The following is a 20,225-nucleotide window of genomic DNA, read 5'->3' as shown; positions in this document are numbered from 1 at the left end:
GAGTTTTTGGAAGACATTCCTTTGAATCAGAGGCAACAAATGTGGTTCCAGCATGATGGTGCTCCAGCTCATTTTTCCATGGCCGTTAGAGAGCATTTACACCAAACTTTTCCACATAGATGGGTAGGAAGGGCCGGACCTGTTTTATGGCCTCCAAGATCGCCTGATCTGAACCCTCTAGATTTCTTTGTTTGGGGATATTTGAAGACATTAGTGTATGGTACTCCTGTAAATAGCCTGGAAGAGCTGCAGCTACGGATTAATCAAAAGTGTCAAGAAATCCAAACCAAGGAGGGTGTTTTCGAAACAGTTCGAATATCGTTGAGACGAAGATGTCGTGCCTGCTTGAAAATGGACGGAGGGCACTTTGAACATCTTCTGTAACTTTGTTTTTTGTTTGTTAAAAGCTTTCTTTGTCGGTTTATTCCTAATAAAATAAAATGTTTGAAAAACGAATAGTAGTCCATATCTCCACAACCGTTACTTTGCGGATCCATGTTTATTAAGACTTTTCTGCTTATTTTGGTTCATTCTGTTACCTCCTGAAATATTTTACACTCTTATTTTAACACCCTGTATTACAACAGTTGCTTGGAATCAATGTTTCAATGTATCACAAAAAACAAAGTTGATTTATCGCATCGCGAAAGAACAACAAATTGGCATAAAAACGCATTTTCCAGTTTTCTTCTTACTTCTCAAAATATTGCGCAACTTGTAGTCTCCTGTTCTAGTTCTGTATGTCATCTCTGGTCCGGTAATATAGAGCTTTCATAAATGTTTTCAAGCCACGTGACTGCCGAGCTTAGGCAACTAACATTGCAGGGCTGGTACTGATAGCGAAAATTCCCTAAATCTTGGCGTCATCAATATTAATGATTCGTTTACGACAAACGGTTACGTCTACGCTGAAGATAATGCGATCGCTGATTGGTTGAATAGAATCACGTGAAAAATTACACCAATCACAGCCGGTGAAATAGGATATTGTGCTTTAAGGTAATCTCCATCTTATTGTTTTAAGAATTTTTAATTTTACCGAAATTTAATTGCCACCATGAAGGAAATACCTGTTCCAGACAAAATTACTGATCACGTGACTTGTAATCATTTATGAAGGCTCTAGTAAGTTCACCGTAAAAATGAAAATATGAAAAATTTTGCGTTACGTAGACGAATTGATAAAAATTAAAAATGGCAAACATCATAATATTTACAGATATTAAAGATTCACCATACAAACAACGGAAAACATCAAGAAAATCAATCTCAGCCGACCTTGTCACAACTGACCGCAATGACGTCATGAAAATTAGCATTTTGAATCGATCTACCCTACCGTTTCAGTGCGTGTGAACGCAACGTATTTTAGCAAAATACATAATTAATTTTTTTAGCTAATAATAATGACCCTGATTTTCATGAAAGGCGTTAAGACAACTCACAGCGATTAATTTTATATGAAAATGTAACATTGTAGATATGAAAAATACGATAAATGTTTGTATAATTACATCCAAGCCATGTATGACATGTGAAAAGTTGCGTCAACTAGTAGAGTGTATAACGTTGGAAATTTTAAATGACGTCTGTATCAGCGATAATTAATTCAAATTTATGATACTTAAATTCAAGGTACTAGTATAGAAAATGTGACTCCAAGAAGACATACCTTCCATCTACATAATAAATTTTCACTGGCAAACTTCAGAAGATGTAATGGTAACATCAGTATTTTCTATAATTAAAATTAAATTATTAAGAAAACGTTGGGGGAAACGCATTGTTGCGTAAACTCTATTATTGTCCCATCACCCTTATTCACATGAAAATCTCAGGTGGCTCACAGTATGGAAGTGCACCTAATGACTGTTTTACATTGACAATTTATTGATCAATTAATTCATGAAGTCGCTTCATCAAGAAATTGGACAAGTGTAATGCACCTATTCTGCTGTCAAATAACTTCATGAATTTGTTCATCAAGTTCTTGACGAATTAGAGCATGTTCTAATTTTCGTCAATTTCTTCATGAAGTTCAGAAGTGATTTCCAGCCTCAGATCAGTAATGAGGTTATGTTATTGGAATATATAAATAATTCTGTGACGTCGTACTAGTTTTTCATTGTTTTTACTAATTTGTTACTTACAAAAACTGATATTTATATAATATGTGTCAGAACGGTACCGCTGTTGTATCACTACAATTATGAGTGGAAAGGTGACATTTTTGAAATTTATTTGCTTCTTTGATTCATTGGTAGAACTGATTACACACACTGTTTACCAATAAATTCGTGAATTAATTCATGAAAAACTTCGTCAATTTATTCATGAATAGATTGTCAATGTAAATCAGCTATAAGAAAGAAAAAATTTAGAATTTTGCATAACAACTGTCAAATTTAAATGTAGAGTACCGTTATTGTAGAAAACGGGTATTGTTATGCTCCTCCAGATGTTTATTTTGAGATGTTTTTATCACCGGCGTTTGCACCAAAATCCTCGTTTATCCTCGGTGTCCAGGCTCTCGCCTCCTGTTTTCTTGAAAATACGGGATTATCGAACACCTCCCTCATAACATTTCCTCAACAGATGCATGAGCAAGAATACATCGCGGCATCGCGCTTTTCAGTCGTCCTCCATCAATGAATGGTGAGGTGTTCCGCCCAGAAGTTTAGTCCGCACTCTAATTTATTCGCTTTTAACCATACTAGATACAGTCTAAAATGGCACTAGTTTCTTTGAAGGCTTTTAATTGAGCTTTTTTTCTGCTAAAATGTGTTTAGAGCATGTCGAGATAAGTATTCTACTGTGTTTACCACTGACTCTGTAGGCTTTGTCTTGCCTAAGCACTGATCTATAGCCTTAGACTTGCCTAAACACTTTATAAGTGTTTTTGGTCTCTTTAAGTATCTTAATTTAGGGAAGCTTTTTGGAGCTTAATTATTTTTTTGCGACCTTCTTATAGTACCTATCTACCTGGGGTTTTGAAAACTTCTTGGTTCTTGGTTGTATTCTGTGGGGTGTTCGTCGCAGGCTCAGAAACAGCTGGGCGGTTTGGCAACTAGATATGAATTATAGGCCGAAAGCAATATGCTCGCAAAGAGATTTGAAGATATTCGACAATGTTTTGAATTGGGAAAAATTGGATTTATCGTTTAAATATATTAACAATAAATGATTTATTTAATGCAAAGGACTTTGTACAATGAAAATAGAAAAATTTTGAATCGTAATATATGATATCCGCCTCTGGTTAATCAGTTGTAAGATTCAAGAGTAGACGTTCGAACACGTCCTGTGATATCTCCGCAGAGGTCCTGCAACAATCTTCGACTGACATTTACACCATTTACCTTTCCGGATGTCGTCGATCTTTAGAATCTGCTCGACTAGTACAGGTATCTGGCCACTTTAGGATGAAGATTCAGTTTTACTTTGCTCATATTTTTGACATTCCCAGAATTTAGTGTTGAGGCAGCTTTTATGCGCGTCTCGCTCATCGTCTGATGGTGTTTGGGAGCGGTTAGGAGCTTCGTATGCAATTTTAACGAAAATTAGGTGAAAATCTAGAATTCCGCTCTGCGTCTTTAGGTTAATTAATAAAAGTAACTGAAGTACCACTACCAGTCGCATCATTTTCTTTTTGTAACATTTCAGGAGAAAATGTCACTTTTGCTAACCAATTTTGAAAGTCTATCGCAACGTCTCTGTTAGACACTGTATACAGTGCAGCATTGTATTTTATATCCGTAACATCCCATTGTTAAAAAAACAATAGCATTAAAACTGCTTGTTTTTCCTTTATGTTAACTGCAAATAAAAGAATCGAATGCCTTCGCTCATAGTTAGGTGATATTATCCACCGTGAAACCGAAAACCGAAATCACAGTAATTTTAAGGGAGTGCCACGCACACTTGGCTGTTTTCTAGCGAGGTTGTTTAACCTAGTTTTCTGTTCAATTATAGTGTGTGGGGAGACGGCAGCTCTGAGGGCAGTCCTGGCGGCGGGCGCTCCGGTTTCTACGCCAGACGTGCACGGCGGTTACCCTCTCCATTATGCTGCCCAGATGTGTGGCGGGACCAGCAATGTGAGTAGAAAAATAAAAATTTACAGGATTTTGCTTCGTGGACAATTTTTTATGTACTTTCTCACTAGGTACTAGTTTTTGAGAATTTAGTTTTTATAACAGTATCTAACGTTAAAAAAATATAGTCCCTTTGCCTGTAACTCCTACCAAGGAAGAGTATGAGCTAACCTTTTATACAATTAGCAGAAACAGCTGAAATTTTTCTGGAATTTGCTTCTGCAAAATGTTGTATAAAAAAACTAAATATTACAAAAAATTTACCTAATAGCTAATATTCACACATTGTGGAAAATATCCGTAAAGTAAACATCGTCATATAACCTAAACAAAATTACGAACCTTCTAATTTGGCCAGATTTCATGGCAACTAAACTTGCCAATATCAAACTCATGTTATTAATTGTTTTCAACTTTCGCATTTTCTGAGAATTTGATTCAATCCGTTTATGGATTTTCATATTAGAATTGCCCAGGACCTCATGAATTCATAAGATGTCCTGATTATTCGCAAAAAAGTTTGCAACATAGAAAACTTTTTAATTAAAATTATTAGAATATTAGAATTATTTTTTAATAAAAAAGTTCCTATAAACGTAGGTCTTAGAACGCTTCGTTTGATATATATAGTGTGTTGAAAACAAACTGTTTTTAAGAATTTTTCTAAATATCTCTAAAAGACCAACAGATATTAAACTGAAATTTGATATTAATAACACATTGGTTATGGTGAATAAAACAAATATATTTGTTATCCAATTCACCCACAAGTGATGTGCCTGAGGTGGGTTACTGCCCCCTTTAAAAAAATAATTCATACGCCCGTGGATTTTTCTGGAAATTAACATTATTTCTAAATTTCTTAATCAATTCTGAACAAAACAGCTCTCTTTCAATTTTTTATAAAATGAACGGTTTTTGATTAAATTCATTTGGCATAAACTGTTCCAACGATATTGGTAATACATCTGTAAATTAATAAGAAAAATATGATGTGCCCTGAAAATCAACAAAAACGATTAAATGTCATAACGTCATTTTATTTTTGAATTCTCAAATCGAAACTCAGCGGAAGCAACCAGGGAATACAGGATGAGATTTCCAAATAGATGACATCCCCATCCATCGGTATTTGTAAATATTCATCGCCGATTTATTGATCAAGGACTAAGAAATGTTCATGGTGAACGACAAAACAACGTTAATTATCGGCAAGAGATTTTGCGAGTTTTGCACGAATTTAGGAGAGACCCAACAACAAGTACTCGAAGAGTCTCTGTTGCTCTTGATATTTTCCAAACCAAAATTTGCCGAATTTTAAAACCGAATCACCAGCATGCTTTTCATTTACAACCCGTTTTCAAACCTTACATCCGGGTGACGAAGGACGAAGACTGATTTTTTGTCATTGGTTACGCAATTCAATTCGTAACGAATTAAATTTTTTGTGTAACATTTTGTGGGCTGATGAATCCTGTTTACTCGTCGAGGAATTATAAATCTTCATAATCAGCGTCTGTGGGCACATAAAAACCCACATGTAGTTCAACCAAGACATTTTCAGAATGAATTTAGTGTAAATGTTTGGGTTGGAATTTATAATAATTATTTATTTGGACCTCGTGTGAATGCAGAAAACTTTTTACAGTTTTTGCAAGAAGAGCATGACAATATGTGGGAACAAATTCCATTAAAAAGAAGGATAGCTTCTTTTTAACTTGTTGGTTGTCCAGCGCATTTTGGGAGATATGTAAGAAACTGGTTAGATTACCACTTTCCAGATAGATGGATTGGTCGTGAGTTGCGTGGCCTCCACAATCCCCTGATCTCACTCCCATGGTTTTTTTGTATGGGGAATTTTTTAAAGAAAAAGTATATTCAACCCATATTGAAACAAGACAGAAATTAATACATCGCATTGAAAATGCCTATCATGAACTATTAGTTAATAATTATTTTGCTCAGATTAGACAATCTGATGAACGTAGGTGCCGATTGTGTATTCAACAAAAGGACTCACATTTTGAACAATTATTGTAACTTGTTTAACTCTTTTTATGTTTAGAGGAACTTTTCTTATTAAAAAATGATTCTCTGTCAACTGTTAAAATTCATTTAATCGTTTTTGTTGATATTCAGGGCACATTACATTATTCTTATTAATTTACAAATGTATTACCATTGAATCAATGCCAAATGAATTTAACCAAAAACCGTTCATTTTATAAAAAATTAAAGAGAGCTGTTCTGTTCAGAATTGATTAAAAATCCACGGGCGTATGAATTATTTTTTTAAAGGGGCAGTCATTGATGGGTGAAATGAATAACAGATATCTTTGTATTATTCACCATAACTAATATGTTAATAATACCAAATTTCAGTTTGATATCTGTTGATGTTTTAGAAATATTAATAAAAATTCTTAAATAAAGTTTGTTTTCAACACCCTATATCTCACAAACGAAGCGTTCTAAGACCTACGTTTATAGGAACTTTTCTTATTAAAAAATGAATATCAAATTCAACAGTACATGGCATCTTGATTTTGCAAAAATTTTAAGAAAAATATACGTAAAATGTATGTATATTCATTTCAGTATTGCAACATAATTGTCAGATAGGTAAATAATAAAACAGTCGAATCATTGTAGAAACGAATGTCACTTACGGTAAGATACACATTATTATCACTTTATATCGTTATGTGTCAACAATATGTTTCTGCTTTTAAGCTACTACATGAAATCAACAAAGAACTAGATGCATTAGATAAACACGATAGTTTTATTGATTTCATAATATTAAATTTCATGGATAAACTTACAAGATATTATATTGCTGACACGCAGACTCGAAAACACGTTAAAATCACAACATTTTAAAATTAAAAATAGTTATTTTATTTCAGTTTTTCACATGTCTCAAAAGCGGCAGATGAGATACTGATTAGTACTGTTTAGGCAAATGTGCTTCTTAAATGTGTCTGCGGATATTTTACAAAAATATGTATTTTTACCGGCATAATTTACTAAAAATATTGAAAAATTAACAGTTTAAAAGATTGAAACATTTTTCCATTAATTAATTAAGTTTTAATGAAATATATACTTAGCACTGGTGGATATCGAATCTAAAAAATAGTATAATTTATTTATGCTACTTTTCCCAATGTAGGAAAATATTTAAAATACAAAATTTTAAAAATTTATTCCCAGAAAAATTGGTAGATATAGTCAAAACTATACACACAATTCAACAACATTTGTACCTATTTTAAAATAGGTAAAATTTATAAAATATTGAACAAAAATCGAATTGTAACAGTTCCGTTTACTTGGATAGATAACAATTTTCTCATCTAAAGCTGAGAGACGACAATATTATCCATAGCTGCGAAATACACTTCCTAGAATTATTATCATGTTATTTTTAAATTCCAAGTCTCTGTAGTAAATTGCAATAGAAAAGCAAATGGTAAAGAGTAACCGCAAAAAAACCCATTTTTTCGCCCGTTTTTGCGTAATGTGTAGCAAGAACGGGGAAGGTCGTCCAAAGGTCTCCGTGGGCTTAAATTGATCGTCATGAAAAATCTAGGTGAGCATAATTCGATTTTTCCAATATTTGTCCGATTTACCCCTACTTAAGGGGTGGAAACCACCCCTAAAACAAGAAACGTGAGAAAATGGTCGATTGGCGGGAATTTGAATGGAAAGGAAGAGATCACACGGATGTTCTTCCAAATATGCTCAAGGTGAAAAACATCCCCCGCGTGAGGGTAAAACCACCCCAATTGCCGAAAACCGGCGGCAAATGATGTTCCCTTCATGAATTGCCTTTTCCTTATAAATCCAAATGATATGAAATACATGCCCCCATAATTCGTTCTTCTGTCGGATTCTGATCAGTTACCCCTACTGAAGGGGTGGAAACCACCCCTAAAACAAGAAAACAGAAAAAGTTGTCACCAAAATCTGGGTAAAAATTGGCGGAATTCCACATGGCAGGGGTAAAATCAAGAATGCCCTCCTAAAAATGCTCAAGGTGAAAAACACCTCCCGCGTGGGGTGGATTTATCATGAGCATTTTTAGAAGGACATTTTACCCTTGCCATGTGAAATTCCCCCAATTTTACCAAGAATTTATCGACTATTTTTTAATTTTTCTTGTTTTAGGGGTGGTTTCCACCCCTTAAGTAGGGGTAAGTCGGGCAAATATTGGAAAAATCGAATTATGATCACCTAGATTTTTCATGACGATCAATTTAAGCCCACGGAGACCTCTGTACAACCTTCCCCGTTCTTGCTACACACTACGCAAAAACGGGCGGATTTTACGGTCACTCTTTTCGTTCTTTCTCACCTTAAACATTTTTTACTTTGAACTACTTGAACATGACAAAATAACGCGGACTCTCGGAGTACGTAAAAACTATAACGAAAATTTGCTGTTTGCATCTCTACCTCTATCATAGAGACATTTAAAGACGCTTTTGACCAGTATTACCATTAAGTACCCTTAGCCCTGTTTCAGATAAGCGCTGATGGTCTGCGTGCTGGTGATAAGTAGGTGGTGGTAGAGTTGATTGAGAAATAGAAACAAATGTTCATATGTACGTCTTGTATGACAATGTTTCAGCTTGTCTAATTGTATTATTTCATTTCAGTATGAAACATTTAAAAAATATGTAATACCTACTAAAACGAATTAATAGGAAGCTCCACTAAAATCTCATACCACTGTCCTTCTCATTTTATTTAGTAATAGCGTTGAGTGAGAAATAGTACTCTCAGTCAACGGTAACAGGAAGACACAAACGAGTTACTTAAATAAGAAGTTTTCTATGATAACAGTGGCAATTTAAAATTATTAAAATAAAATAAATATATAAGGAGTTTTTAATGATATTATTTATATGATTCGCATTAACTTTAGTAGCAGAATAATATTTAGTGTAGTGATAAAACGCTACACTTTTTTAGATGCAAACACCCTTTTCTCAATAAATAATTGTTTCCTTTGATACACTGACAATTTTTTACATCTCATTAAGCAACATTTTCCATGTCTGTTCAGAAAGCTTTCTTTAAATCTTAAATAATATCTACACGTTAGTTTTATTTAGTCCTATCCTTTTATTGTTAATACATATACTTATTTTATCCCAGTTTATGCTTATTTTGGTTACATTATCGAATACATCTTTCAGTATATATTTTATGTAATACAGAAAAATACATTACAATATTTTATTTAGTAAAAACTGAAAACCGTAACTATTCTATTGGAAAAAAATACATTTTGCTTCTATAATTTGCTGGATCAGATTATTTTTCGTGACTATCACTTGTTGAAAAAGTAAGAATCGATTTTATGATTATCGTTACAAATGAATATTTTGTTTTTCATGAGTCTTTAATTAGTTGCTTAATTACCTTGTAATTACACTTCGGCATCCACCTGACTATCGCCATTATTAAAAGCTTCTTCTGCTTCCCTCAGCCACTAACGATTTATTGGCGTATCTAGATAAGTTTTCGATTTCCAAATATGATTTCATGATTTTTGTAATGTTCGTACCATTGCTATCCTGGAACTGCATATTTCCACAATAAAACAAAGCGATGTAGGTTATAAATTTTAATTTTAAACAGTTTTGCGCCAATAATTGCGTCTAAATTCTTCAAGAGTTAGTAATATACAGGGTGTTCTACAAGTTCTATGACAAACTTTGACAGATGGTAGCTGGGTTAATTTCAAAAATTTTTTCTTATATGAACATAGGTCCGATTCGTTTTTGTTTAGAAATTACAAGCAATTTAAAAAATATAATTTCATTTCAATCAAAGTAGTCTGATAAATAAAAATTTTGAAAAGTATTAAGCCCTACGTCATCAATGAAATCAAAAATGTTGTTCTATACAGATCTGCATTTAAAAGATTATTTAAAACATGTATAGGCAGTAAATTATTGTTGAAAATGCTACCCCAAACGTTGACACTGAAACGTTGCTGATATCGGATTGATCTAATTGCATGCGAATTTTATAACGTCCAGACATGTTCATTACGATCATATTTATATCGTCCCTAGTAAAACACGCTTCATCAGACCACATGACAAGCGAAATGAATTTATCATTTTGCATGTTGTTGAAGTAACCAGCGACAAAATTCTAATCGCTGAGGAGCATCTCAAATATGTAACGCTTGTACATTTTGGCGATGAAACGAAAATAACATTTCTTGCTTGCTATACGCCGAACACTAACTGAAGAGTTGTCAATGACAGCATCTATTATATCTTCTTAGCGTGGTTACTTTCATGTCGAAGTCTACGAAATGATGCACTAAAGACTGTGTGGACAGGTTGAAGTCTATTTGGGTATCTTCGTTGGTATTCTCGGGCTGCTTGTCTGGCGTTCCCATTGAAATACCCAAGTACTTTATTTAATACCTTAACGCTAAGTGTCAAATTAATAAACAAGAAACACAAATAATAATTATTGTTATAGTAACCATCATTTTTATTTATCAGTCTACTTTGATTGAAATATGAAATAATGAATATCTGATAAAATACGTGAAATATTTTAGGAAAATCTTTTTAAAAAGATTATAAAGAAAAGAATAACCCACAGAACACCTAGACTGTCCGTATCTATTTCCAATGCACGGGTATCAGTGAATGCAAAATCCGGGGAAGTGGAGTGTGGAAGGCAATCTGATCGCGCGCATCTTTAAGCAGATCCGGATTAAGTAATATTTTTATTACATATTAAATATTATACTGCATCTTATAACAAATATTCAATTTTAAGTTTGTAATTCAGAAAATAGTATATTTTAGTGTCATATTAAATAAAACTACAAAATAATTTAAATATATTTATTATCCTCTACATAATATTAATTTATCTAATATTTGTCTTTTCGTAGATTTTACCGAATTAAATAATTTGACTTCATGATTTATTCGTACATCGATATACTTTTTACATTCAGACCTTACAAGTTCTATTAAATGATTACAATTTTCAATTATGTTCACATTCAGAAAGTTTTTTAATACATGATAAACAATTTTATTTTTCTGTAGCTTAGGTGTCCTGCTTTCATCATTATTTAAAAATTTTATTAATTTTTATGTTTCTTAGCATATTACTACATCTCGATGGATACGTCAAACAACCACGATCTTTAATAAAAATTAATTGACTGTATGAATACTGAATCTGAAATTAGTTTTATTTGAGATTTTTTTTAATGGAAAAAAATATTTAATTAATTTTCAGCTATCTCGAAATGACGGGAATTGGTAAAATTTCATAAAAATTTAATTCAATTTACTTCATAAAGTAAATAATTACTAAAAATATTTTACAGTAATTCATTCATTATTTTATAATAACAATATCACGTTAATCACTACACTATGTGGGCGAACAAAATTATAAAGCTAACCCTGGAAACTTGTGACGTTAACCGAAAAATGGCGTACATATTTACCTTTTATATATTCCTTTCTTTTACTTACCTAAAGAAGGAAACTTTTCGCCTCTCTTCACCAACTCGATCACTTCTATTTATACAATGTTTTACAATACACTTGCCCATGATAAAACGTCTAATTATCGATATCACAGCGATGCGTACACATCAAATGCTAGAACACGACTGAGCGCTGGGCTTCAAATCAGGCTCCAAAGTCTTTTCACCAAAGTCGCTCTATAAGCCAGTCTAGGTGGTTTGTGGAATAACCCCATTAGGTAAACTATTCCTAGGAACAAAATTTTACGTTATTTGTTCGGTTGAAGAACATTTAATAACAAAATATCCTCGTGAACTAATCCTAAGAAGTCTTCTTCTAGGACAAAGACTCCAGCTTGGGCATGCAAGTCCTTCAATCCCTGCTCACCCACAAAGACATCGTGGTGTCTGTAATGGACGGCGACAAAAGACAGCCGCTGCTGTGGGCAGCCAGCGCCGGCTCCTCCAAAGCGGTACTCGCTCTGGTAAGAGCTGGAGCAGCCGTGGAAGCGGCCGATAAGGACGGGTTGACTGCACTACATTGCGCTGCTTCCAGGGGACACACGGACTGTCTGGACACGCTCCTAACGCTGTGTGGAGCCTCCCCGGATGTTATCGATAGCAACGGGTGCACAGCTCTTCACTATGCCGTCACTCTAGGTAAGAGCTATTCATCATTGTTGAGATATTTCATAAACTGCACACGTATACGCATACCGCTTTGCTTTTCCAACAGTTCCTGGCGAAACACAACACTACCCTATTCTCCGGAGTCTGGAGGATAGGGTAGTGTTGTGTCCGGAGTCCGGACATGACTTCCGTGGCTTTTTCCTGTTACCCAAACTTAAAAGAATAACGTTTTTCAACAATAGATGAGATGATAAAGGCAATATCACAAATTGTGCTCAAGACGATACCTAAAGAGACGTTCCATCAGTGTTTCTCAGACAGAAAACTACTTGGCATAACTTTATAATATCACAGGGAGACTACTTTGAAGGGGATGGGATAAAAATTGAAGATTACATAAACGCTTTATGAGAAAATTAACAATTCCCGTTACTTTTTTATCAAATCTGGTACACAATATAAAACTAAAAAGAATTTGGCGCACAGCTGTGACATACTAAACTATACTTTAATTGCGCCCAAACCTGAAATTTTGACGTGTAGGTATATGAAGTTTTGAAAAGAAAAGATGATTTTGAATTAACTACGCAACAATAAATTATCGCGAAAAATATCCGAAATATATTTTTTTTGTAAAAAGCTCTCAGGTTTTCAAAGAAAATATTTCCAAAGCCCTTTAAAATGTCATTAGGTGTGTAGATTTTCAACATTGTTTAAAAATGAATGCCACCATTCGATTTTTTACAGTTTTTTTTACATAGAATTTCATTATAAAAATAGGTGCTCTCTAAAATAAATATTAACTCAAAAGCATGTTACCAAAATTTCTGCAAACTGATAGCGCCTATCTTCCTAAATTTTATCAGGCCACGCGGACGCTACGGCCCTTCTACTAGCGCACGGGGCCGACCCCAACCGCCAAGATCGGAAAGGAAGGAGCCCAGCGCACTGTGGCTGTGCCAAAGGTCAATTCGAGACCGTTAAACTCATAGGGGCGCATCGCGCCAAACTGTGGCTGAAGAACGCCAGAGGAGACCTGCCGCTGCACGAAGCCGCAGCGTCCGGCCGCAGAGAGCTAGTGAAGTGGTTGCTGGATATGAGACCCAGCCAAGTGAATGCGAGGAACAACGACGGTAGGTGTCCGCTTCACATGGCGGCGCTGAACGACAACGCTGACATGTGTAAGGTGAGTAAGTCATACATGCATAATTTCTTTGTATATGACACCCGATATGACCCAATATACAGGGTCGGAAAGTCCCCATGGTTGTTCACAAATGAGAAGTGGATCTTATTTGTGGAAGGGCGAAATGGGCTGTGACTATTAGATGCTTTCATTATAGCCATCTTTCTCTATCGCACGGATTTCTATGACTTTCTTTATCGCTCTCACGTAACGGCCGATGAACCATGGGGACTTTCCAACCCTGTATATTTTCAACACTTGACTCCAGAATCGCAAAACAACTCCGGCGAAAACGCTACGGCCATCCCAGCTGCACACCCTTATCGACGTAGTTGTACACCCTTCCAAGATTTGGAAAATTTATAACAATGACTTGGAATCCATTATTATAAATTTGCCCTTTTTTGCCTTACAAAAAACTATACTGATCTACCGTCCATAGAGAGAAAATCGCTCCTATGTGCCTTGGAAAACTTAGTTTCCACACCAAGGTTTGCATGCATTTAAACATCGACAGAGTACAGATAGCTAAAATGTAGAGGTTCCCCTTTTCCTCCCCACTGCCACCCCAAGAACCGTAGATTGTCCGGATCACTTGTGTTCGACAGGGAAAGGTCCAACCTACACAACAACCCTAAAATCACTCCGATCGAACTCCCCTGCGCGACCGAACATTTTATAGTTTATACCCCCCTATACCCTGTTAGATTCTACATATTTTTCTAACATCTAGCGTTACACTACCCATTTCTTAAACATTTCCAATGCTTACACATTGAAAAAGTGGTTTAAAGCAAAAGCCGCAAGGCATAATCCACAAAATTGAAAGTGAGTGACCCTTAAATAAACTATGTACAATATTTTAACAAAATTCGTATCTCAGATAAAGATTTGGGGAATAAGTATTGCCCGCTTTTTTTAATTTAAAAATTCAGATGAAAATTAAACAAACGCACTGTTAAATTGACATATATTCGAAAGGGGACTTATTAGCTCTATCAGATTGTTTTTGGTTGCTTCGTTAGATTTAGTCTATGTTCAGCGAATAGTCGTTCAGCGGACAAATATTTCGTTGGTCAGCCCAATCAGCTGATTAGGAATGTTGGGCAGGTTTTACAGTTACTAAAGGCCGTTGAACGAATTGTTTGACTAAAGAAGTTTGACCGAACTAGTACGACCATCGTTGAACACAGCCTTAATTGTGGTGAATTTTCATTCATTTGAAATGGGATATTAAATTGATACAATTTTCATTTTCGGCCCTTGCTTCTTTTTGTTTTTAAATGAGACGAGGAAAACGCTAAAGCGGCTCAAGCTGCTGGGGAACTTTGTGCCTTATGATGCGATAAATGAACGAACAGCCCGTCTACGGTTTTCGCGTTTTAAAGAAGGTAATTTTAACATTAAAAGACATGAATCGTTCTAAAGAGCAATTCAATCAGGTCCTTCACGAAATCCAAGACAATGAACAAGAGAATTGGCTCAGGAGGTATGTGATCACAAAACAATAGTAAGCCACCTGCATTCGATGGAAAAAGTCCCACATGTTTTGAAAGAAAACAATAATAATCCACGTTCCGCAATTGCCTCTGATTTGCTAGTCATTAACACATAGTCGTAAGCAACGTTTTCTTCTTCGCATTGCCACTGGTGATGAAAAATTGTGTTTGTACGTGAACTTGAAACAGAGGAAAGTATGGCTAAGCTCCAAAAACCAAGCAACTCCGCAAATAAGACCAGAACTTCATCCTCGAAAGACAATGTTATGCGTTTAGTCGACTTGGAAAGGGATTCGTTATTACGAACTCTTATCAAAGATTCAACGCAGAACTCTATAACCAACAACTACTGTAACTCCACGTGGTACATATTCAACAAAAAAGACCTGATCGGCGATACAACGTTCTCTTACAACATCACAATGCGCAGCCACATGTCGGCAATATGGACAAAGTGCCCATTCGGAAGTAGAATTGGGAAGTTCTGCCCCAACCGCCTTACTCTCCCGATCTCGCGCCTTCTGATTTTCACCTCTTGCATTCTTTGTCAAACTCCTTACGCGGTGTTTCTTTTAACAACAACAATTAGTTAAAATCTTTGGATGTGAGGGTTGCTTTCGCTGTACAGCAAGAATAAAACGCTCTCTCAACGGTAAAAATAAAGTATTTTATTGAAAACTAAATTGTATAGAAAAGGACGCGTTGACGGGGTGAGTGTTCGTTGGAGAGTCCCTGTTTGTGGAGTCGGTCATAGGTTCATAAGTAGCTTGGTAATCGCTGGCAGAAGTCCCTGGTCCTTGGCGCCACTCTGCCGGGGTCGTCTTCCGGGAACCCTGTGGTGCGTCCGGCGGCGTTCTTGCCGTAATGCTTAAAAATGGGTCACTTGCGAACATGTGTACCCACAAATGAGTTTATGCGAGTCAAGATCGAAGGATTTTTACAGAGGAGGCATCTAGAAACTTGTTGAACGTTGGGAGAAGCTCATAAATAACGATGGAGAATACATCACCTAATGATAACTGTGGAGTTAATAATCTTAAATTTGAAAAAAAAACGAGCATTACTTATTCTTCAACCTAATACTTGAAAATTATAAAATTACATTGTATTTCATCATTCGACTATGAAAACAATTTTCAGATGCACGTTTCACCTTTCAACAATCATTATCAACCTTATTTAAGTAACAAAATCCATCAACGCTTTTACCCCATTAGATTTTTCATTTTCCTCAAGTCAAGTCTAACGATGGATTATGTTCTTGTTGTTTAGTGACTTTTCGAACCAGAAGTCATTCAAAACATTTATAAATTAACAAAAAACCTAAGATACAAAACATTAACAATGCTGCAACTTACATTAGAAGAAAAAAGTGATATTTCTAATTTTGAAAATCAGTTTTTATATTTTTTAACTAAAATACTAATTCAAGCTCAAAATTTGATGTTTTTATGTTTCTCTAAATTTTGGTGTTAAATGGAAAAAATATAATTTTTATGATAATGATATAGGTACTTAATAATAATATTTTTTTATAAAATTTTCTACAGATATGGACTTGAAAAAAACACTTCTTAGATTTCATTACAGTTGACATAATTTAAAAGAAATGATTTCAGAGTTTTTAAATGTAATATTTTATTTTTCCCGAGAAAAAAAGTGTTTATTACAAAGTTCAAACTCACAATAATTACTTTAAACTATACGATTTGTTCCAATAGAACTGTTATTGCCGAATCCGAAATTATCCTTTCTAGATTGTCGTGTATACAAACACAGGTATCCGTAAACTTGACATTGACGATATATTATGTTAGAAACAAATATTCAGACTTGACGTCTGCTACATTAACTCCTCTTGACCTAATACCACCCTAAAAACTAAAAATATAAAGCAGCTGTTTAATGTTCCTTTAATATTAATTAGGCCACTATCTTGAAACACAAACCACGTAACTAGGTACATATATCATCGTCCATTAAGTAAGGGTGAAACGGCAAAAGTAATAAAACTGCGTCATTAATGCTGCATATATTATTTCAGAATTAATTTAAAAACGTCCCTAAGACGGACATATTTGCGTGGAAAATATTTTTGTGGCACATGCGTGGGTTGCAGCTATTATGAAGTTTGTTAAAAGAGATATATATATGTATGTCAGTTTCTGTAAGCATTTTTTACAAGCGGTACGTGGTGTACACTGAGGGTTTGTCGCTTATATTTCTTAAACATGATTTAGGTCTATTGCCAGCTCGACTTGTTGAAGCAATCAAGAAAATTTACAATTTTCCTATGAATCTAAGAATTTTTATACAGTTTCCAATATTTATAAGTGCATTTTTTATAAACCAAATGTAGTGTTTATTTTTGTGTATAAAATATTGTGAAGATATTAAAGTTAGTGAGCGTATCTATTTATAATATTTTCTTCTGGTGGATTACTAGATTGTACTCGTAAAGATGTTACTGGTATTATATTTCATCAAATTAAATATACGAGGGCGCATTAATAGACGCAAATGAAGAGAAGCTGTTTTTCTGCCCTTGTTGCAAGGGTAAATCGAAAATATAAATCAGCAAAACAGCGGTTAATCGTACTTAAGCAACTAATATTCAAGGTATAATAGATATAAGTATGTATATGATTTTTCACATTTCGAATAAGTTTTGACGTTACGATTAATTTTTATCAAACTTTTATAACCTTTAAACAATGAATTAAATTAAAATTGGAATTAATTATATTTGTGGTTGTAAAGAAACACGTAAACAAGGTGTTTTACCAATTTACTTTATATTATAGAAAATACACCAATAATTAGAGTATTATATTTTTCTAATTGAAACATTTTTAAGTTGGACGCTTTGGTAATTTATTAGGGAGAAATGTATAGACATCTTTCCTAGTTTTTTTATTAAGGACCAATCAATGTGCTGTATTTTTCTCTTTTGCGAGTAATAACATATGCCTGATTGAATAACAAACTAATTGTGGTTAACAGTGGACTGTATATTATATTTTTAATGCAATTATGAATTACATAACAAACGTGGTGTCACTTTGACACTTACTAGCCAACCAACATCTTTAAAAACTGTGAAACTACCATGCGGTCACAGAGGCATGACATTTAATGTTATTTAAAGTTGCCTGCCAAAGGCTTATCTAGAATAAGCTACAACATAGGGTGACTGAATTGAATCATTTTTGATATACAGTGTGTACAGATTTGATCCGGATCACCAGTGTAGAATTTTACAGGGTGGGTCGGTTTTAATGTCAATTTTTCAAATTTTTGTCAAATCGTATTACGGATTCAGCACCATTTAAAATCCAAATCCCCAAAATTTCTTTAATTTATGTCGTTGCATGTTTTTTTTTTTATAGAGCCTCAAAGTCCCAAAAACTGAAAATTATTATTTTAGTTTGAGGCTTTTAGAAATGAGTAAAAACAGTAAAATACAATTTAAAAAATATTGTGAAATGTCAAATCAAGACATCTATTAGAACTCTTTAATTACGGCTTTGTTTTGTGAAAAATATTTTGCTAGTAAAATAAAAATGGACTTAAGTATTAACGAAAAAGTGCAAATAATTCGACTAATAGGCAGAAATGATCGAAGTTACAGAGAAGTAGTTAGAATTTTTAATGCTGAACATCCAAATCGACAAATATTAATTTATACTGTATCACGAATAAATCGTATGTTTGATCTCGGTGGTAAATGTAACTTCTAATTTGTAGTATTTTTTAACCCCGGCAAATTTAGGTAATACCACGTTTAGGTAATATTTCATCTATGGTAAAAAGAGGTTCAGGACATCGAGCAAATGAAAAGGGGGACACTATAATTGAATATTTCCGAAATAATCCTACAAATAGTTTATCTAATGCAGTTCGAGATTTACCCAATGTGAGTAAGATGACAGTTTGGAATCACTTAAAGAAAATAAATATTAGGCCATTTAAAGTCAAATACCTGCACACGTTAGAAGCAGGTGATGCAGAGAGGAGGTTGGAGTTGTCTGTCTTTTAAAAAACATCATTTACACGGACGAAGCTACATTTTCCACTAACGGAATAGTAAGTTCACAAACTACTCGTTATTGGTCGTCTGAAAACCCCCATTATGTAATTAACTTCAAGCGTCAATACTCACAGAAAATTAATGTTTTTGTGGCATTTCTGGTCAAAGATTATACGGCCCGTTCTTTTTCCATGGAAATTTAAATGCAAATATTTTTCACACATTTCTGCGAACTGAATTTTATGATTCATTTGATGATGTTCCTTTGCTTGAACGGCAAAATTCTATGCTACAGCTAGATGGTACCCCTATCCACTGCACCAGTCCTGTGACAGAATGGCTTCAAACACACTTTCCTAACAGATGGATAGGTAGACGCTCTAATTTAATTAACTGGCCACCAAGAACACCTGATCTTACACCAGTAGATCTTTTTCTATAGTGACATTTGAAAAACATTGTATAGGAATCGATCACGTAATCTTCAAGAACTGTGTGCTCGAATTACGGAGGCTTGTAATCAGAGAAGAAACGTTATTAAACGTATCTAAACAAAATAAAAAAGAATTGAAAAATGTATAGGACTACAAAATGGTTTAGTTGAAAAAGGAAATAGTATTTGAATTTTTAATAGCATAATTTTGAATTTTAATACTTATTTAGAATATTTGGTGTTTCCTTCCAATTTTGTTTTCGTTGACTGGTATTAATTTGTGCAAGCACTGTTGTTAACTTGTTAATGGTAGTTTGTATTGTTTTTTCTTTCTAAACATGATATTTCAACCCTTTTATATTTTATTTTATTATGTTTACTCATTTCTAAAAGCCCCCTATATTCTCAAACTAAAATAAGAATTTTCGGTTTTTGGAACTTTGAGGCTCTATAAAAAAACATGCAACTACATAAATTAATAAAATTTTGGGTATTTGGATTTTAAATGGTGCTGAATAACGCAGTGTTGTCAAATTTCTAATAAAAAAATCCCTAATACTATTTTCCAAAAACATCATTATTAAAAGAATCATAGCATGCCACGAGATAACATTATCTCCTTAAAAATATGTCGCATACGTGTCTATGAACTCTATACTCTGAAAAAAATTGACATTAAAATCGCCCCACCCTGCAAAATTCTACACTGATGTTCCGGATCAAATCTGTACACACTGTATGTTCTGTGCGATTATCTAATTTTTGTTTTTCATTTTGCATTTTGATTCCTTTTTAAAAATAGAAACAGTATTATCCATGACTTGAATA

General features: G+C 34.1%; 1 protein-coding gene across 1 annotated transcript in view; it reads left to right on the top strand.

The window, feature by feature from the left end:
* Positions 1–20,225, top strand: part of LOC108905466 (uveal autoantigen with coiled-coil domains and ankyrin repeats-like) — a 51,924-nt gene that overhangs the window by 14,644 nt on the left and 17,055 nt on the right. Inside the window, exons 2-4 of the mRNA XM_023454596.1 lie at positions 3,973–4,094; positions 11,961–12,279; positions 13,116–13,435. Of these exons, the coding sequence (XP_023310364.1) occupies positions 3,973–4,094; positions 11,961–12,279; positions 13,116–13,435 (761 nt within the window). The remainder of the gene's footprint in view (positions 1–3,972; positions 4,095–11,960; positions 12,280–13,115; positions 13,436–20,225) is intronic.

This window comes from Anoplophora glabripennis, unplaced genomic scaffold (assembly GCF_000390285.2).
Source record: "Anoplophora glabripennis isolate ALB-LARVAE unplaced genomic scaffold, Agla_2.0 scaffold267, whole genome shotgun sequence".
NCBI classification, from domain to species: Eukaryota; Metazoa; Arthropoda; class Insecta; order Coleoptera; family Cerambycidae; genus Anoplophora; species Anoplophora glabripennis.
This window is presented reverse-complemented; position numbering and strand designations above follow the sequence as displayed.